The 21,060-nt window shown below is 52.8% G+C and overlaps 1 protein-coding gene across 2 annotated transcripts in view; it reads right to left on the bottom strand.

The window, feature by feature from the left end:
* The window catches only part of KIRREL3 (kirre like nephrin family adhesion molecule 3), a 338,789-nt gene that overhangs the window by 18,462 nt on the left and 299,267 nt on the right, over positions 1-21,060 (bottom strand). For both annotated transcript variants that reach the window (XM_075173085.1, XM_075173086.1), the window contains 3 exons: positions 7,941-8,089; positions 7,424-7,551; positions 4,944-5,070 (listed from right to left, as the gene is read on the bottom strand). In XM_075173085.1, coding sequence (XP_075029186.1) covers positions 4,944-5,070; positions 7,424-7,551; positions 7,941-8,089 — 404 coding nt within the window. The remainder of the gene's footprint in view (positions 1-4,943; positions 5,071-7,423; positions 7,552-7,940; positions 8,090-21,060) is intronic.

Here is a 21,060-nt window from a genome sequence, read left to right as displayed (position 1 = left end):
CTCTCCGAGCAATACGAGGCCGAACGCACCCGCTGAGCCGGCTTGTGAAGGGAAATGTCCTCGTCCTGCCTTGGTGGACATCCTGAAGACACCGTTGGGAGAAAAGGGGTTGGAGAGGAGAGCGTGGCTTGGTGGGATCCGTGTGTCCCCCGCTCTTCCAACAGCCCCGTGGGGGGGGGACTTTCACCCCAGGGGATCTCCCCAAGAGCTGGGATCCTAATTGCTGTTTATTAGCCTCCTTAATTAAAGCAGATTTGCATTTCTATGAGTGGCTTGCTGCTGGCAGAAAAGAAAACAGCAACAGGGATGCAGGCAGGCAGCGCAGGGCAGGGGCGAGGGAGGAGGCGGGGGCTGGCAGACCTCCCCCGGCCCCAACCCGGCTCTTTCGGATGGTTGCTCCGGGTTGTCACTCCCGTTGTTGTGTCTGTCACGGGGTTTGTCAGAAAGGACGGCCTTTTTGTCATCCCCACCCACGCACACGTGTTCGGAGCGATGTGTAAACACCAGTGGGCTCCGTGCCGGCCACGCAAAGTGGAAGAGGCCAATATAGCGCTGGGGACAACCTCAGTCGAGGCTGAGCCTCAGCTGAGCCCACGTCTCCGGGATGGTCGGAGGGGGAGAGCTTGCTGTTGCTCGTCCTCTCTCCCATCAATCCATCCTTTCTGGATTTGAGAAACTTCTCCTAATTTCTTTGCGCTTTTTCCCCTGCAGCTGATGCGTTTTCTTTAAGAAAAATCTCAGGGATTTGGGGTAAAGTGGGGAGAAACAGATTCGCTTGGGTTTTCCTGACTGATTCTCATCCAAATTGCTCATTTATGAATTTGCAGAAGGCACAAAAATATACCGAAATGCTAAAATCTTCACTCTGGTGCTTTCATACAGACAGTTGCCTATTGAAATTATCCCCGTAACAACTTTCTGCACCAAACTTTCACACTCCCCAAATACTTCCCACTGAGCTACAGCCCTATCCCTATGACATTCCAAGGTGAGATGCACGGAGAAGCAGCTCAGTGAAGCGCACTTCACTGACCAGCGACCAGAAACAGAGTTCTGGCAGCTCAGGAAATTACTGCTGAAAGTGAATCGCCGTCCAAATTGGTAATAGCAGGAGCCGAGCGTGAAGGAGAAGGTCAGGACTTGTTTTGATGTAATGGTCATAGCTGTACGTTAGTGGAAACTTTTGTGCCCCTTTATCTCAGAAATAGAAAAAAAAAAAAAAGACATTTTGTTGTGGTTTTCTGCCCAAATGCTCTTCTTCAAGATGTTCTTCTAGGCATTCTCATTTATCCGGCTCTGAAAACCCATCTTTCAGAAGCACTGGCTGGGGTCTCAGGAGGGTTTGGTTGATTCCTTGCTTTGCCTCCCTTCAGGAGGAAGCAAACGGCATCTTGCCTTCGTGAAATAGCTCTTTCCAAGCATGGCCAAGGTGGGAACATCAGCTATGGCCTTTGCTCCCCGTGTCCAGTGCAAGAGCAGAACCGTGCCCACAGCCAGATGTGATGGGCAGATGGCCCTAAATGTGTGCTGGGGCTTTTGCCTCCTGGACGGGACATGCGATGGGGACCCCATCATCTTCCAAAGGTGGCACAAGGCATGCAGGATGAGCTTCCTGGCTAACGAAACACGCGCAAGGTGATCCTCCTGCTCGCCTGCCCTGATCACTGATGAACCCAAAGCCGGCGGAGGCGAGAGCAGCGATGGGATCTGTAGGCCAGGCGTAAAAAATAATAAAAAAAGCCATCTTCTTCCTATTTCAAACGGTTGTATGTTACTTATAAATTCTGGAAGCTCTCCAAGACTGGGTGACGCTAGAGAAAAATGGCTTAATAATCATTAAAAGGATAATTTTCCCCAAGGAGAGTGGATTTTAAATGGCACAAATGCCAACGGCTTTGGGTTTTATTATTGCTTTAGGAGTTCGGAGTCGAAGGCTTATCATCATGATAATAGCCTATGACTAAAGACCATTTGTGAGATGAACATGCCCAGAAATAATAGCATGAAGTTGCAGCCTCTTCACATTTGGGGCCGGCGTTTGATTCTCCACCAGGCTCTGGCTCCTTATGAAAGCTGCCAATCTCCGGCTTGGCATTCAGCGCTAAGTGTGAGACAGCCCACAGGCAGGAAAAAGGCTTTAAACAATGTTGCTATGGATATAAATAATGGAGCTATTGGTTGCGGTTATTTTTAGCACGCCGGTGCCAATTTATTTGTGCGGTCCTGGCGGTTCGCACAAAAGAGAAGGCAGCTTGCTGACTCGGGAGCCTTGGAGGAATCAAAGGATGGCCTCAACTTCTCCAGCCTGCTCGAGTCCATCGGAACCTTTGCAACGTTGGCAACCAAGAGTTTGGTTTAACTCCTTGCTTCCTGCAGAAGCCCTGGGCTGGCTCGTGCTGCCTGGTATCGCAAGGGACCATCCCAAGGTCCCCATCCGCGAGCGGTGGTGGAGACACGCTCGGCGAAGCCCTCAAGGGGCTGCAGCAGGCGGGAGCTGAAGGGACACCATGATGTTCTCCTGACCAAGCGGCGCGGCAGGTCAGCCCCTCCCGTGTTCCCAGCTCTCCGGCAGGCTTGGCTTGCTTGTTGGGGTGAATCCCAGGCGAATTAAATCCTGAATTAGCCACTCGGGGTTGGCCAGCCCTTCTAACAAAGCTTCTCTTGCAAAGCAAGACGGGCAGGGGCGGTGGGCCCCGCTCAGCAGCCCCTGCCAAGCCCGGATGATGCATCGACAGCCCGTACCGCAGGCAATCCTGCTGTGGAGGTGATCTTGGGGTGCTTCTCCTACCGGGGTGCGAGCTTCAACCAGGCTTGGGTGCAGTCAGGAGCATCGAGAGGCTTTGGCTCGTGCAGGGGCTGTAAATCCGACTGCTGCTGATTTATGATGGCACCAACAGTTCCTCGCTTCCTTCTTGCCTCTGCTGCTCCGGCCCTGCCAAACGCTGCTCATTTGCATAATCCTCCTTCCCATTAACAAGGTTCTGAATCATATCTGCTTCCTTTCAGGCTGGTGGCCTCGTGCTCCGGCTCGGGGATGGGCTACCAGCCCCTCGCTGCAACGGCAGACCTGGCCGGCGAGGCTGCCGGTGGGGAGGGCGGCGAGACTCGGGCAGGAGGGTGCTCTCCCACCCCAGCATGGTGCTGCCGCAATTTCTGACCGTTTTGAGAGCGGATGGGTTGCTACAGGCAGGATTGCAGGCTCGGGTGGGATGAAGATCCCTCCGTCGAGGTCCCTGTGCTTTCGGTGGGATGGATCAGCCCCGTCGAAGCCCGCGTACACCGATTGGAGTCTAAGCAGCTAGCCCAGAACAGACACTTCTAAATGCCTAATTTTACTGTGACGAATCCCAGCCCACGGAGAAAGGCATGTGGTAATACCAAGACAATTATATCACCCTCTGGATTTAAAGTCACTTGAAAATATGATGCGTTCAACTTCCCTCTCAAATTACAGCGGAAAAGATTTCCAGCAGAATTCATTAGCTGCATTAGACACACCGTGCCGTGCTCCCGGCGCTGGAGAGCTGCTCCGGCTGCGGGACTCCCCGGTGCTTGGTGGCTGTCGGACCTGAGGACGCTGCTCTGGGGCTCGCCCACCTCGGTTCTCCTTGCTTGGAGGGCCAGGAGACCATCTCGACCCGGAGGTGTGGGATTCTCCCTTGGTGTAAGGGTCCAACGCCCGTGATGGCGTGGTCCCAACGTTGTCACCTTGGGGTTGCACCAAACCCCAGCAGCGGATCTTCCAGCAGCACGTCCTCGCAGGATGGGATGTTGCAGGGGAGACGCTGAAAGCTGAGCGGCGAACCTCACGGATTTCATTTGCTCCCCCGTCAGCTCTGCAAGGCGAAAAGCTCCGTGGCAAAGCTCTCGAGAGAAGCTTTTCCATGCCGCACGCTCCAAACGGCCCTGAGGCTGCCGAGCACTTTGCTCTGCGTTCGAGGCGGCCGCGCGCCTGGTAGGTGTCAGGAAAGGAGCAGGTTCTTTGTTTGCGCTAATTTGTTGCTTTGTTTTCCACAAGCTAGTTTAATTGTAATTAAAACCCAGCAGCTGCCGGGGAAGGAGCATGCAGGCGCCGAGGAGCTGAGTCGAAGTCAAGGGAGTGGTTGGTTTTCAGTCCCCTGCTGCGTTGCCCTTGGCTTCCCTTTCTAGCGTTATCTGCATTTAAAATTAACGTTTGCCGCTGCCTGTGCTGCTTCCCTGCTTATTTTCTTCTCTTTGTGACAGTGAGTGGGGACTGAAGGCTGCCAGTTTGTCATATAGGTGAGAGACAATGCAAAATTCACACTCTATTTATACCATTTGCAGCCTGCCTGGCTCTTTCCCTTCCATATTTAGGCTGAAATTCATTATCGGCTGCTGCAGGGTGCTGGCCAGGTCGTCGTTAAACTCCAGGGCTTTGGAGTGCTTCCCAGCTCCCGGGCATGGGTGAGGGTCCGGGCCACATCCTGACACCGTGCTGGGTGAGCTCTGAGCAGCGTGGAGGAGCTGTACAGCACCGCTGCCTCTCACAGGTATCCTCACGTGGGCTCGGAGAGAGTGATTAGGCTGCCGGTGTCGGATCCAGGCTCAATTCCCAGCTCTCTGGCTGTACAACAGAGACAACAGTGCTCTCCGACCTTGCGAGGGTTTTGCAAGATAAATCTATTAAAGATTTAAAGACACCGGCTCCCAACTACTCAATAAACCCCTGTTGATAATAAGGAACGAAGCGGGTCTTAGATAACGTTGGGTTTTTTTTTTTTGCTTTAACCCATGCATCTCCAGGCAAAGGAATGCAAAATCCTAATCGCTCGTATTGCTTGCAGGGCAGGATCCAGCTGTGGGTGGGATTTGCTCTGTAAGCGAATATCCGAGGGGATAATTCGGCAACGCGAGCTGTCAGAGCAACGGGAAGAAAGCAATGAGACGGCAGGATGGAATAGCAATAGGAAAGCAAGAGGTACCGTTGACGGTGAGCGTCACCTCCCGTTCCCCCGCGCCGACCCGCGGGACCACGGCTCGGCACACGTATTTCCCAGCGTCTTCCTGGCGGACGGACTTCAGGGTCAGCTTGTTCTCGTTGCTCAGGACCTGGAAGAGAGGAGGGGGTGGCTTTCAGGGGGGGGGCGATGCAAAGTTGAGCGTGAGATGTGCGTTACGGGCTCCAGAGCAGCCCAGAGAAAACGAAGTGGATGAACCCAAATTCTTACATGGCATGAAAATACCACTTCTTGCTGTTGACCGAGGAATAAAGAAATGACCCAGTTTTGCGGGGGAAATATAAGTCCTGTTCCTATTCATTTGATTTTTTACAAACTCCAGTTTTGCAAGAAATTCAAGATACAAGAGAAAAATTTTGGTGGCTGCAGTGACCCGGAGCAGAAAAGCCTTCGAGAGAACCACACTCCACACCTGCATTTCCATATTCGCAAGTACGGGGGAGGCTGCCAGGATTGACTTGGGAATTTCAAACCCAGAAGTGCTGGGATACCAACCTGGAGAGCTGGCAGCCCCCTGGGAACCGGGTCTGGACAGCCGGGGACATCTCAGCTGCTTTTGGCAAGCCCTCCCTATAGACCGGTGGCTGCCCTCCTGCCCCGGCAGTGCAATTAGCAGCTTTATTAAAGCTTGAAAATTGCTGAAGCAAAGGGATCTGGCTGAGGCTGTCAGCAGAATCCCAGCACTGGTGATACTTAAAAACATACGTGGCCCGTCTAAAACAAATAGCGGCTTTCGGAACAATGCGTTTCCCTGCTGGAAACGGGTGCCTGGGGGGTAACTCCTCTCGGCGGCCCTTGCCTCTCTCCCCCGGGGCTTTGCAGGCTGGGGCCAGCCCATCCCCTCTCCTCCTCCCAGCACCCGTTTGCTCGCTGAGCCCCTGGTTGCTGCTCCCACAGCTGGGAATTAGTGCTCCTGCGAAGCCCTGAGCGGTGGTTGGACATGGATTTGGGTCTCGCTGTAGCAAGAAGGTGGAGGTCTCAGCCCTAACGTGGCATGAGGCGGAGACACTGAGTTTCAGATCCCTTTTAAACCCACTGTTTTAGCATCGATTACAAAGATGCTAAATGCCTGTGTTTACTTGGCCTCACCCTCTCTTTGGTCTCTGATTTGTTTCCTTCTGGGAAAGGAGGAGGAAAGAAGGCGATCTTGTGGGAGCCCAACCTGGCTCTGGGAAAAAAACCAGCCCTGATCCCCCATCCCACCGCGAGGGCCGGGCGCTGGTGGGCTTTACAAAGCAGCATCCCCTGCCAGCATCCCTCTGGGAAGATGGAGGCTGAAGAGCACAAGCATCTCTGCTGGGTTAAACCAGCCGGCGGGTCTGTCCCGAGCCCTGAGATGCTCCAAACCAGCTAGAGGGAACCAAATAAAAAGGGAGAAGGTTGCTCTGCCTGCCTGCTGCTGGTTAACGAAGGCAAGCCCCCGTGCGTGGTCAGGAAGCCCTCGTCCTCGCTGCGCACGGCTCCTTTCAGCTGCCCTGCGCACTCCAGCGGCTTTGGGAAAATGAAATAGGAGTCTACGGTGTGAAAGCGTTGCCTGTAATGATAATAACCCCGAGAAACAAGAGCCGCAGCTGCGGGATGGGAAACCACCCAGGGATTATTGACCCACTGGGATTCCTTAGCTGATTCGAACCATCAGCTCTCCCAAGTCTATAATTACTTCCCAGGAGATGGCCTTCGCCGTGGTCATTACGGGTCGGAAAAAAATACCCCAGCGGTTAATGCCTCAATGTCCGCTCCCTTCGGTCTGTGCCTGGGGAGCGGAGGTGAGGAGAGCGACTCAGCCCCTTCATCTCACTCCCGTGTGAGTCCAACTCTCTGATAATACGAAGCCTTGAGCTGCGTAAGTCAGCGTTGCCTCACCGACCTCAGGACGATGAGCTGAAGATGCTTTTCAAACAAAACCTGCCTGCGCCTTGCGGATGAGTTTCACGTCTCTGCTCTCCTTTTGCTTCTGAACGTGGCTTTGCTCAGCCCTCCTGTCTGTAACGAGGGGATCGTGCCTCCCGGCCAGAGCTGCCTGCGCTCTGGAAGGGGCTCTGCTAGGACGCGATGGGGCAGGGTCGGACAACCCGCTGCCTCCATTCCTCCGCGGCAGCGACGGCGCCGATTTTCAGCAGCCTGGTTTTCCCTTTGCCTCTCTTCAGGTCTGACTTTGCAGCCTGCCATCCAAACGCCTCGTGGATTCACACACGCTTTCATCCAAAACGTTAGAAAGGCAATAAAGCCTTTACTGCTTAATGCGCTTCTCCGGACTAACTGGGAACACTGACGGCTCTGCAATGCCACCTTGTCCCCTGCATTTGGAGGAACCTCGTAGGTCCAGCATTTGTCCAGGCAGGAGCTCCCAGCCCATAGGTATGGGCTTTGCTCCATGGGGAGCATCACGCAGCACCTCATGCCCTGAATGTGCCATTTCCCACCGCCCCGGCAGCGATTCTTACCACGCCTGAGCCTCGCTTCATCCAGACGATGGTGAGAGATGGGTTCCCAGTCCAGGCACAGTTGAAGACGGCGTCCGAGCCCAGGTCAACGAGGAGGGACTGCGGTTCTGTCGCCATCCTGGGCCCAACTGCACAGAGGAGATGGGAGTTACTCCCAGTGATGGGCTGTGTCAATGAGAAACCCTCAAACCAAAGAGGTCACCGTGTCAGAAGAAGCAGTGGTAGGTCTTGATGGACCTATGGGTCACAGCCACAGACGATCCCCAAATAAAGAAGAGCCCTGAGACAGGTGCCTGCTGCAACCCCAGAATGACCAGCTCCCCAAGGACCACCACCATGAGCAGGAGGAAATCACGGATCCCACCACCAGAACATTTACAAAGTCTGAGCTGCAAGAGAGCCCAGCAAGTCCTGGTCACCCTGGGCAAGTCAGATCTAGCCGTGTCCCCTTCCCGTTAATTTTCAGCAGCTCTGCTGGCCCTGCTTAGTCCTGGGAAGCCAGTCTCAGATTACTTACAGTAGACATCCACGGTCCTGCTGATGTTTGTGCTGCCCAAGGCGTTGGTGACCTCGCAGGAGACGGGCTCGAAGAAGAAGGTGTGGTCCACGATGGTTTCGTAGAAGTCACCGGATGCTTCCTTTATAACCTGGCCTTTTTTCGCCCACCTGTTGAAGAAGAAAGAGCATCGTCGCGGTGCTGTTTTGCGTTGCTTGCTGTTTACAGGTGTGCGATGGTGGAGACCCGCTCACCCAGAACGCGGGTCGTGGTGCTGGGGGGCAGCACGCCATCGGGGGCCTGCTGCTGCCCTTGACTTTAGGAGGGACATGCACTTGTCCTCAGCACCGTCCTTAGGATTGTGGGGCATGGGTGGAAGACCTCAGTGATAGATGGAGAGTCTCTGCTGATGGGGAACCGCAGCGCCAGGAGTGCGGTCCCTTTCCGAACGCTTGCCCACCAACACCGCTGGTCCTTCTACATCAAAACCTCTAAAAACCTTTTCAGCTTTCCCCCATTTTCACCCTTTTCTCCTTTTTTTTTTTTTTTTCCCCCAATCAAAGAGAACTTTATCCCTTTAAGGCGGCTGAAATAACATTACCCTGAAAAGCCAAGCTGGCATTTGCAACACTGCAACTTGCAAATTGTCTTGGAGAACAAGCTGTCAACTCAGCACTTGAATTAAGCCGCTGTTTGCCAAACAATGAGCAAACGTGACCTAATGGGGCACCATCTGGCAACCTGCCACTCTGGAGTGGGTGGGAAAGACAGGAGATGCTGTCAGGCGGCGTGAAACTCCAGCCGCTCTTTGGGGGTAGGGAAAGAAAGCGTAGGGGGAAGAAAAAAAAAAATCCTCCCAAATCAACTGACAGGTAAATTAGAGGGAAGAGGAATCTCTGCCCCTGTTGTCTCCGGGCTGCCCTGCTCTGGTTGTGCTGGGTGGGTTGGGAAAAGATGCAGGCACTGGGAGCTGGACTTGCCCCATCAGGCTCCGGAGAGACGAACCGCGGAGGGGTCGGTGGGGTGGTTTTGGGAAAGCTCTCCCCTTCAAGGCGAACAGCATCTCCTCGTGGTCCTCCCATGGGTCTCCTGCTCTTGCTTTCACTGCTCTCCTCTGCTCGTCCCCACCGCTCTGCTATGGGTTCCCCGTGCTTTAATGCCAGACTGGTGCTGTCCCAAAGGCGACCAAAGACAACCGCAGCTACAGTGAACTCGTACGGAGGGTTGTAGGCGCAGACGGCTTCCCCAAGTGCCGCTGTGGGGCTGGAGCGAGAGCCAAATGCCGGTCCACGGCAGGCTGGAAAACGCTCTGACAGCGCTGCTAGAGCAAATTCCCCCGGCGCCTGCTAACGTGAACCTCACTGAATCAGGACAGCTGACCTGCAAGGCTTCACCCACCATCTGATGACACAAGCTGTTTTGAAAGAGATGTATTAGCGGTACAGATGTGAGCTGATTTGTATGCGCTTATCTGCCCTCTCGTTTCATTTATCTTTGCGCCTCTAACAGATGCTGACTGGCCACTTCGGCTTCCCTGCCCTCCCTTCCTCCCCGGACTCCCCCTTCAATAATTAATCAGGAGACGCCGCTTTTATTTCTAGGGCTGCGCTTCGTGTGTTAATGAGGGAGGTTCCTTGTATGGAAAAACCAACACCTTCCAGGTGTTGCTCCAAAGGTTTGAATGGTCAACGATGCTCTGGTGAGGCCTTTTTCCTTCCAGAGGGAACCGCGACCCCAAGCCAAGGGGCTTGCAAGAGGTCAGCCAGCAAGGCTGATCTCAGCATCACGCTTCCCGGCCTCCTGACGGGATCTGCCTTGCCCTGCTGCCTCCCCGCCGCAGGAATGCCGCCGCCCATCGCAGAGAGCATCTGCCGGCGCTGCGGCAGCAGCTTGGCCTTTGGGGATGCTCCTCGGGCTGCGGCAGGAGAGGATCTGCCAGAGCTCCGATATCTCATCCCTGAAGCTTTGCACAGGTTGTGGGGTGGAGGAAAGACACGTCCTTGTTTCCTCCTCTTTGGTCTTTGCTAGTCAAAAAGCCACCCCTCAGCAACGCCTGACGAAAGAAAGCAGGTAGGAAGGAAGGTAGAAAGCCAGAGGGACAGGGAAACTTCAGCTGGAGAACATGGAAATACCCTGTGCTTTTTGTCAGGAGGAGTTCTGCTCCGTTAAGCACCTTTACAACTTTGTCCCCGTGGAGGTTCCCACTCCCAAGCAGATTTGCAGCCTCTGAAGGGGCTCGTTCTGGTGCTCAAGGGAGGCGCTGGGTACGTGAAGCCGTGTCCCTGCAGTCAACGGGACGGACCGAGTGTGGCACCAACCCCGCGGGGGGAATCCAGCGCTTCTCTTGTGCCTGGCACCTTCCGTGTTATTTTGCACAAAACCACCTTCTGCAAAGGACAAGGCGGCGGTTTCAAGATGAGGATAAAAGTGATTTGTGAGTTCCCCGGGTCGTGTCCTCGCAGCCTGTCTGCAGATCCTCCTCCCAGCAGAGACGCGGAGGGCACCGGGGCTTGGAAACCAGACGAAGTGTCCGGAGGTGGGTTCGAGCTGGGCAGACTTTCTGGTGAGATCCTCCTGGATGTTGCCAAAGAAAGGAAAAACGCAGGGCAAGGTTTCCAAGAGTTGTTTGACTTTGCAGCGGCTTGGGAAAACACACGCAAACAACCGTGGCACGGTGTTATATGTATGTTCAAAACCGATCTCTTCCGCAAAACTGGATTTCCCGAGCACGGAGGTGTGTCACAAACAGCAATTTTTCATGCTTCAGCAGAGATCAAGGTTCTTGCTCCAGTTTTCCAAGGCTTAACACTGCTAAATCAATGTGGCTGAACAAGCAGTATAGATCTTTTATAATGTCGAACTGGTTTTTAATAACGACAGCTGATAACCCTCCTGTAAAGCTTCCCTTGATGTGCTCATGGACAGCTAGAAGGCAAGTTACTCATGTTCTTAACAAGCCCATAACATGCCTTACTCACCTATTAACCTTTCAGTAATGATTTAGAAACAGAATCTGAATAAAACGGAGCCGAGAAGATGCGGAGGATGCTCCAGCAGCCCCATCCACCGCCTCCACCGCTTTGGCTCTTCATGATTCCTTCCTAACGTCTCACCAGCCTCATTACGTCGAGCCTGGCTCCCCGCCAGCGCTCCTTGTCCTACCACCCTTGAGAGCAGGGGCTTCTTTCATTTATATCGTTACCTTGAAGCTATTTATAGATTGCAAACCTGTCGCCCAGGGTCTTTTCCAGACTATCTAAATTTACCTCCTTTAGTCTCTCCTCGTATGACTTAGCCGCTAACTCGCCTGTCATTTTTTGCTGCTGTTTTTCTTCCTAAGCCCAGCCGTATTGCAGGGGCTGCAGGGACGGGTCTGTGCAGCACCCTCGTGTCCCCCCCGGGCTGAGGGGTGAGGGTCTGCCCTTGGGGATCCTGCCCAGAGGACCTCTTCCCATGATTTTCTTGGGCTTGCCACGCCGCAGGGAAGGACTCGAAGGTTGGCATGGCAGAGGGGACACCACGAGCCGCATCCCAGCCTCCCTGTGCTTCTCGGGCGGTCCCCATGGGGTGACAGCGGCAGCATCACCGTGAGATGCCTTCACTGCCTGCTCTCTACCCCCAACAGACACCTTTTGAGGAGCCAGCTCCAAATTCACCACTTCTCCCCACTATCCCATGTTGTACGGCCAACGCAGACCCGGCACCCTATCTGTCCCTCATCCCCTCGGGCTTTGCACATTTTCTCGTCTTCCTTTCTCTTCACCAAGCCCCATCTCAGCCTGTTTCCCCAGACGGGCATTTCTTCTCCTCCAGGCTGAGGTTTTTTTTGTTATTTCCTTCCCCATATTTCTAACCCGCGTTTGTTTTTCTCTGGCCTCTCTGGAGGGAGTGCCCAGTGCCTCCCAATTCAGCATCTTCTGGAAATTGAGTCAGCCCGGGTGATGGAGGAAAACAAATTTCAACCAGGAAACAGATATTTCGATCCAAGCTTCAAAGCAGTTATTACAGACAGCAATGAAAGAACAGTGATTAAAGAATAATAATAAATAAAACCCCTGTACTGGGTCCTTTTAACACTTAAGATAAGTGTCCTTTCAACATTTAAGATCAGAGGGAGGGGGGCACTTTTCTAAGGAGACGTTCTCCAGGGAAATAGCATTTTTCAGACTCCATCGATCGCTTCCCAGCTAAGAGTTCCCGCAAGCAAATAAGAAAGGACAGTTTGGGATATGTTAGCTCACAAGCAATGCTGTGGCTTTGTTTCGGTTTTCATACGTCAGTGTTTCACCGACCTGCTCTGGTTTCCTAAGGAAACCTGCCGAAAGTCGGGATGAAGAGCTTGTGCTTCCTCCCAGGGTCACAGTGGAAGATGCTCAGCTTAGTCTTCTCCGACACAAAGGGTAAAAACCCAGCAGCTCCATCACCTCCCCTTGAGGACCCCATTTCTGGCCGGGCTCGTGGAGCCCATGAAGAGCTAACCACGTCCACGCTCGCAACAAGAGCATGCCGTGCCCTATAGAGCGTCGGTATATAGGGGAGCATCGCTAGCGAGCACTTCATCTGCCTGAGCGCTGCCCAAGCTCACCGTAACAAATAAATTCCTCCGTCTGTGGTACAAGGACTTGTAATTCTTCAACAAACAAGCTATTTACTTTACAGCCCTGGGAAGGCTGTAGGACTGGTACATACTCTTCTTTATAGGCTCTCCCCAGCACCTCCCAGCAGCACGTGAACGACCAGAGGGCATCACTAGCACCCAGCCCTCAGCAGAGGGATGCTGGGGCTCTCTGAACTCTATAATGCCCCATCAAGCACTACTTAAATCCGTACTGCAGGCTACGTGGATCCTTGCTAAGGAGGTGTTTTTGCCGTTGCCAACAGCACGCGCACTCCTTGAACCAGACCTCCCGGCAGATCGGCTGCTCTGATGGTGTGTAACCCAGGGAAGTGGAGTGTATCATAATTTTTAATTAACAATGCAAAATAAAGCAGTTGCTTGCCATATAAATTGTGTTTACTAAGAATGACTTAAAATAGATAAATATTTTCTTGGATGCATTTTAATTGCTTAATAAAAGTACCAAGAACACCCACAAATACCTTGAATAAATGCATGGCTCAGGGAATGAATTAATTAACGTTTCATTCCTGGGAATGGCTATTAATTGCTACAAATTGCTCAGAGAATGGATTTTGTTGCTTTATTGCCAGCAGTACCTTCAATTCCTAGTGCCGTGATGTGGCAGTCCCCTCTCATCCTCAGCCGAGAGCCGTCCCCGTGCGTGACAGCCGCCAGCGGGATGCTGCGAGCACAACCCCGCGTCCCTCCGCTGCCCCTGTAACCCCGGCATCCCCCATGGGGAGGAGCTGATGGAGAAGGATGGTGTTTCATGGACGATGTGCTGGCATCCCTCGGAGGTCCGTGCCGGGCAAGGACAGCGGATGGTTCGTGCTGGCAGCTCCACGTTTGCAGAGCATCTCCCGTGAGTGACAGTCTTGTGAGAAATGATAGAGTGAGCAACAGGGCCCGAGCAGTGTCACCCTACCCCCCTGCACGGCTCCGGCGTGATGCATTGCGCAAATTATTTCTTTATTAAGAGTAAATTTCCATAATGGTGATCTATGGGGTTATTCCTCTTCTCCTGCCTGCTCCCTCCCTAATGAAGACGTGTGGGCCCCGTGCGGTTCCTCAGCCGCCCGTCCGCCGTCCTCCCTCCGTGCCGATGCAGCGGGTTCATTTATCAGCCGGCGCAGGCGACAGGTAATCTCTCCGCCATCTAAATTACAAGGCTGGGCCTTCCAGCTTGGGCTTTAATCAAGTTCAGGAGGGCAGAGCCCTGAGCAAAGCCCTGAGCATCCTTGCTGATGGCTGGCCGGTCCTCCAGCACGCGGGCTGGGGGAGCAAAGACGATGGTACCCGCCATACTCAAGGAAAGGCTTCCAAGCCTCCAGCTCCCATCCTGACAAACCTCCATCCATGCACGGCTGCTGCGGCGACAGCCCCTTCCCAAACCTCTCCATCCCCGACGCAGGCATCTCGGCTCCACCACGAAGTGAGCCCCACGGCCTAATGGTGGAGATGCTGCACCTCGGAGCAGAGGGACCAGCCTTGCTAATCTCCCCCTGCCTATTTTTTTTCCCCACGTGGCTTTTCTTCAGAAACAAATAAACAGCGAGAAAGATTGCAACTTCTTCCCGGATTTCAAGAGTTCAGACCTGAATCCCAGACAAGGACATATTTGGTGTCTGATTGCGCTCGCTTGCGATACACCAGTTGCCGCTACTGGGGTTTGATTGTTTTTAAACACTCTGGGGTTTTTGATGATAATAATAACACCTCGCTGCGCAGAAGAAACCTCTGGCTTGATTTCCTATCTCGTCTCAGCTGCGGCGTTCCCCCTCCTGCCAAGCCAGGAGGCCGGCGATGAGCCTGATTGCTCATCAAACTGCAGTGTTTAAGGGAGGTGCCTGTCTTCGGCGCACGGGTTTTGCATCTCCTCCTTGCCATCGGCAGGTCCCATGGGTGGGAAAAAAAATCAGTGAGGGGCTACTTAGAGCTCTCCAAATCATGCCTGAAGATGTGCAACCAGAGTTCAGCTCTCCGGAGAGCATCGGGGTACCGGAGCAGAGGGGCAGGAAGACCCCAGGGCCAGTTCTGTGCTGCCCGTGGCACGGGAACCTGGAGAAACCAAGGTGAGAAGGTTTTTCTCTCCCAGATGGTACAATTAAAGCCGTGTCACCGGCACAGCCTGTACAAGCCGCGGTTCATTTTGATGAGAAAACAATCAAAATAGCCTTTTGCTTAGCACAGTGATCATAACAAATTGGCCACAGAAGCAGAGGGGAAGAAGTAAACAAAGCTGTTAACTTGTCAATGACTTGACTGATCAACCGTTGTAAATAGTTAAAGCCGGCTGATGAGCCGTGCAGATAATCAATGGTGTAACGCTACGCACCGCAGCCCCAGGACCGGGCATGACCGGGGTTCGCAGCTGGAGCTGCAGAAGATCCAACTGGGAGCGTGCCGCGGGACCTCCGTGCGTGCCAGAGATGCAGGATGGCCGCGGACCCCAGGGGGGGCTTGGCCGGGGGACGGCGAGAAATAAGACCTGCCCGGTGCACGTGCATCCCGAGTCGCTGATATTCGCAGCGCTGCGGCGCAGAGCGTAGAGGATTACGGACACCGGCTTTTGCAGCAGGGAGGTGGGGGCCAAAGCACACCCCGTCGTACCCCCCCAGCTCCCCCCTGGCACAAGGGGCCGGTAGGGATGCTCATCCCCTCTGGAAGGAAACCGGAGATGCGCTGATGGAAAAGCTATTACTATTTCAAAAGAAAAGCGCAAAACTTCGCTGGCTGGGTGATTCCTTCTGCAAATCGAGCTGTTTTCTTGACAGATCAAACCAAAATGCAGACGCTTTAGATCTGGCGGTCTTTTAATCCCGCTGTTTAAAATCCCCCCTCCTCACACGAGAGGGCTGTGCACCGATCCTGTCCCCGTTAATCCCTCTTTTGGTGCTTCTCTTGCCACGATGGATGCTTTTCTTCCCCTCCCCTTTCACCCTCTTTTGCAATAACTCCTCTCCCCTCGACCCCAGGGCCACGGGATCATATGAAAATTGCACTTTTTTTTTTTTCCCCCAAGTTAAATACTAACGTTAAATTCCTGATTTTTCTAGGTGCAGAGCAAGTTTAAAACCATTCAGATGGGTCTGAAGAAGCAGGCTACGACAGCCAGCTGCCAAAACTGCTTATCCTGGGGAAATACTGGGGATGTGAGTCACCCCTGGTCCTGGATGAGCTTGGAGTTCTTCTCCCGGGGGGATTTTACCCCTTCGGCAGCGATGCTGCATTTCATTTCTCCTGCCTACATCATCTTGACTTATCCGGCCACACAATAGACATGACTAATAGCTTAACTATTATTTCTTGCGCGGATCGGGTAATCCAATTTCATCACGTGGTTTGCGTTTCCTCAAATCGTTTAACGGGATTAGTCCTTTCTGGGGTCTTCCTACCCCACTCCACCCCCGTAGCAGAATTTCTTTAGCCAGATTTATGGATGCTGGCATGTCGAAGAGCTAATTCTCCGCCGTGTTTATCCTCCTGCTTAGCGCAAAGTGAATCTGTGCTGTGAAACTGTTCAAACTCGCCTTTCCCTCTACAGCAGCTCTTATCTTTCACCTAAAAAACATTACCCGCGCTTGTGGCGTTTATAACTTTACACCTCGCCGTGCAATTCCTTTGGGGTTTACGGGAAAAAAAACCCGGTGGTAAACGGAGAGAGAAAACCCCAGGCCTTCATGAGCCTAAGAAATCTGCTGCCAGGGGGATCTCGGAGCCGGCGCTGGGCTGGGACCGCATGGTTGGGATCACTGAAGCTACCAAATCCGCAAGCTTCAGGGCAGAAATGATGGGCACGCAGGCAGGAATGGCTCCTGCGCACGGGATTCATGCATGGCCAGAGAGCTGTCGGGTGGCTGGGGCTTATTCAAAGGTTTTTCTCTTTCTTGGCTGACTTCTAAAGCTCCTCTGAGGTTTTGACCTGGGCTTGATTTTGGGATGTTTTCAAAGGCTTTGTGGTTTGACCTCTGTAGGGCGAGAGGGCTTCAGCACGCACCAGGTTGACCTCTCGCTGGCATGGAGAGAGGAGAGAGACCTCGGGACAGGTTTATATTAACTCTTCAAGAAGGGTGACCAACCTTGGACGTGCCAAACAGCCAGGCGATGCTCCCTGCTTTGGACACGGTGCCCACCAGCCCGAGCCAGCTCCCTCTGACTTTCCAGCCCCAGCTCCGAGCAAACTCGCCGAGTCCCCCTCAAGCTCTGCCTTCCCCATGACGGCTGCTCTTGCCATCCCGTCGTTCAGGCTCGCTTTTTAGGCTCTATCTGTCTGAATTTTGGCACGTCCTCAGGTTGGTGTGAGGCACAGTTCCTCCTCTGGCAGGTTCCTTGGCCGGTTCTGCCAGAACAGTTAATTATTCAAGGCTGAACTGTGCCTAGATCAAATGATTCGAGTTAGGATTATCAACGGAGGCAACTGTGCTCGGAGGCGTGCACCCCAGGTGAAGACGGGTTGAGTCCTCATTATGTGGGAATCTTCTTGCAGAAGATGCCAAGGGCAGCAATTTCTGTGTAATCCAACATGGGCTCCCGCTGGCTGAACTGTGAGTAACTTGGGGATCTGGCAATTCATGAGGAAGAATAATAAATGACATATCCAGAAACGCCTTCCCTCTGTGCTAATGCAAATATGGTGAAGTAGAATAAAGTTGCAAGTTTGCCAAAAGATCTGTTCATCTTTTCAGTACGAAATTCATCCATCCATCAATCCAACCAACCAACCATCCATCCACCCATCCCCAAACTTACGCTCAAGTCACTATTCTTGGCCAAGCCTCTTGAATCTCCTTATACCACCCTGGTAATGACACTGTTCTTCTCAGCCATGTCACGAGAAAATAATCAAATGTGGCTGCACGCTGGCAGAACAGACTGACCCATAAGAGCTTTGCAATTATCTATTGACTTCTGTATAACACAGCAAGAAACAGCATTTCAAAAAAAGACGAGTCTCCAAAAGTAAAAACCATTAAGTCCTTAATTACACACTTCAATAGCAAAGCAGAGCTGAGCAATAAGCATTGCTTGATGCTTTACAGACAAATGGCCTTCTAATCCAGAGACAACAGCCTGCATTTTTCCTTTGCTTTAATATTTGCCAACAGCTTCCAGAGAGTTTGCATGGGAACAGAAACCCAAGGATAACTTCAAGACCTGAAGTTAACAGAGTTATTCCATGATCTGATGCTGGATGAGACCAGAATTCCTTTTGGGTCTTTCTTGGGATGGGTTCTGCAAGGCTAGGTGCTGCCTACCGCCAACAAGTATGCCAAGACAACTTCATGCCAGGTGGAGAGGTGGCTCAGGATGCACGGCACGTCCTCGCCACGGCTACCAAAGTCATCCAGGTTGGCAGAGGAAAGGCTCTCCTGCCAGAAATCGCCCCAGCTCAGCTTGTGCCAACTTCTCCCTTGCTTTCCCCTAGATTTGCTGTTTCCCGATGAACCCAGCCTGACCTCCAGCTGAGCAAGCCTGCGCGACGTTTGCCCAAGCTCAGCAGCAGATCCACACGCCAACAGCCTACGTATGGCAGGATGAGCCCTCTGACTGCCAGTGTCCAAGACCAGTCACGTGTACTGGGGAAATTACCAGGACACGTGTTCCTGGGGGGCGAGTGGGACCCAATGGATTTATTTTGGGATGCCAGCGTCCACTGGCTTTTCTCATACTCATGCCGTGCATGTTGGCCTACGTTTTGTAGCTATCCTGACAGCTCTTTTAAGCAGAGACATTTCCAAGGACGCTGCTTGGGCAATTAGTCAAATGAACAATAACTGATGCCGACTGCAATCACCAAATCACCACCGGAGCAGAGACGGTGACAGGGAGAGAAGTAGATGCTAACAACCCCGTCCTTCATTTAAACCCCCCTCCAGCCCCTGAAAACTGCAATAAAGGAGCAAAGAGGGAATCTAGAAGTGAAATCCTTTAGCAAAACACCTGCAGGGCTGAGGTGGATGCAGCCCCCGACCCCATCCCGGGTCCTTCCCGCATCCCCTGCCTCATCATTCACACCTCGCTTGTCCCTGGCCACGTTCCCTACCCTCTGGCATGAAAGCCGATAAACCTCAAACAGAGCTGAAGGCCTCTTAAATCAATGTCTTTCCCAACTCAGAAGCTGTAAGAGGATTCATTATTTATATCGCAGAGACACAAAAGCTTAGCATATTTTAAGCTGTCTCAAACGACTTCAAGGCAACTCTTCCTCTCTCTTCTTTTTTTTTAACAAAACGCATTGAGATGTCTCCGAATCGAGCGGCAGGAAGACACTCTCTTTTTCTTCCAAAAGAGAAAATAAAATGGAGGGATTGACGGAGAGAAAGAAAAAATCCCTGTGATCCAGCTTAGGATCACCAAGGAACACCCGTCAGGGGATGTTCCCTGTGAGATGCTGGCATAACCCTTCGGCAGACTCTTTCCTGACATCGCATGGAGGTTGTGGCAGTAGGAGAGGTGAAGGAGACATCTCTGCTACTTCACAAGTACAAGATCACGCGTCCGTGTCCTTCAGAGGCAGCGGGAGAGGAGGTGCTGAGTGCTGGGTGTCTTTTTTTTTTTTCTCCTTCTCCCCCTTTTTACATTTTCAATTTAGTCACAGCATCTCTAATTTCCTTAGATCTGAAGCCACCTCGTGAGACTGGAAGGGAACGATATAGAAGAAAGATGAGGGGAAAGAAACGCCAGTAATCTTGTAAAAGTCAGTTTGGAAAAATCAATTTTCTTGTGTGACAAGATTTGCTTAAGGCTTTTCGTTCTGTGAAATCAGCCCATCATCCTGCGGGAACGCATGAAGGAAGTGGCAAGTGTGGTTTGGAATAATTCAGATTAAAGACTGCTAAATTAGGCTTGAGAAGCTGCCACCTCTCCTGGCAAAGGGAGAGGAGATCTGGCCGGAGGAGCCAACAATGCTCCCTTCCCAGCCACCTTCCCAGTCGCCAGTCGCCTGTCTTGAAGGAGAGGTGGCCAACGAGAAAACACAACCCTCAGACCTCTCGGAACCCTATGGATGTTTAAAAGAAGCGTTGGCAGCTTTGCTTGGTAGCAAACCGTAAAGGTCTTTGCTAGCACCCAGAGATTTGGGTGCAAAGTTTGCTGGAAATGAGAGGCTTGGGAGACAGGTTCACTCCAACGTTGGGAAACTGCAGCGCACGAGCAAAGTCTTGAAGACTTGTGAGGCTGCCAACTCCTGCCCAACGGGATGCTGGTGGTCCTGGCTGGATGGGGACGGCCACAACCATGGTCCACCCCATGTTTCAGTGAGCTCTCCTGAAACAGGCCAGCAAACCCCCTCTGCCATCCCCCTCCATCGGAGAAGCTTCATCCAACAGTTTGGGCTGGCTGCTTCATCGATCGTTTCATTTGGTACCTTTAATCATTTCTACATCAGGGAGCGGTGCTCAAGAGTACAAAGCGCTTTCCTTCCCCCCCCCTCCCTTTTTTTTCTTCCCTTTCCAGCCATCAGACTCTCTCTCCTCTACGCTCTCTCCTAATTAGTTCGAGCTGCCTCCGAACGTCTCCAACCCGCTTGTTCCCATTACCCTGACAAGCCAGGGAACGGGAAGACAAATCTCCCCGTCCTCACACCTCCATGAGCGAAGGGAGGCTCTTCCAACCCCGTCTTCCCAGTCTCACCCGGAGCCGTGTGCCTTGGCGGAGCCCTTCCTGCAGCCCAGCCTCGCTTCCCAGCTGCAGGGATATTTGTGCCTTTTATTTTATTTTATTTTATTTTTTTTAAAGCCTGTCTTTCCCTCTCCGCCTGCCACCCGGCCGCACTCCGCTCCCTGTCAGAGGGAGCTGGCAGATGGGGCTGATGCATCACGAAGGAGATCTGAAGAATTCATTTCCCGTTATTTTTTTCTTTCCCCGGCTTTCATTTTCACTTCAGAGCAAAGGTCCAGTTGTCTGGGAGGAAGCTACAAAGACAAACCTGAGCAGGAAAACAGAGATAGTCAGGAAAAATGTTACAGCGCCGATAACTTGAGACCTCTGCGTGCTTTGCATTCATTTCCACTCCCGCTTTAGCTGCATTTTGCTATGTCTATAAATCAGATTTATTCCACTGCTGCTGTGAAATGCCTGCGGGCCCCTTCCCCGCTCCAGCTTCTCTTGCCTCCCTTGCTGAGTTTGGCTGCGGGAGGCAGCGGGAGAGGTGACAGCCCTGCCGAGGGACAGCATATGGACTCGCAGCGTCCAGCCGCTGGACAGACGGCAGCCGCGGCAGTTGGAGGAGGAGGGAGCAGATGGGAGGAAAGCAGCAAAAACCGGGAGCGCGGGAGGCCAGAGCTTGCATGTTGGCATAAATGAGCAGTTTTCCCAAGCTGGACTGAAGGAGGAGGATGCTTTGGGAGGGAGAAGGTCCTAAGCGTGCCAAGAAATGGCTGCAAAACCGGAGTGACCGTTCCACCTGAAGGTGCTGAGATGCCTCTTGCCTGGACCAGACGTCTGGTGAGCTGCTCCCTGGACCAGTCTCTCTGCAGCCTCCTGGTCAGCAGGGATCCCTGAAACTCTGCAGGACCGTGC

This window comes from Calonectris borealis, chromosome 24 (genome assembly GCF_964195595.1).
Source record: "Calonectris borealis chromosome 24, bCalBor7.hap1.2, whole genome shotgun sequence".
NCBI classification, from domain to species: Eukaryota; Metazoa; Chordata; class Aves; order Procellariiformes; family Procellariidae; genus Calonectris; species Calonectris borealis.
This window is presented reverse-complemented; position numbering and strand designations above follow the sequence as displayed.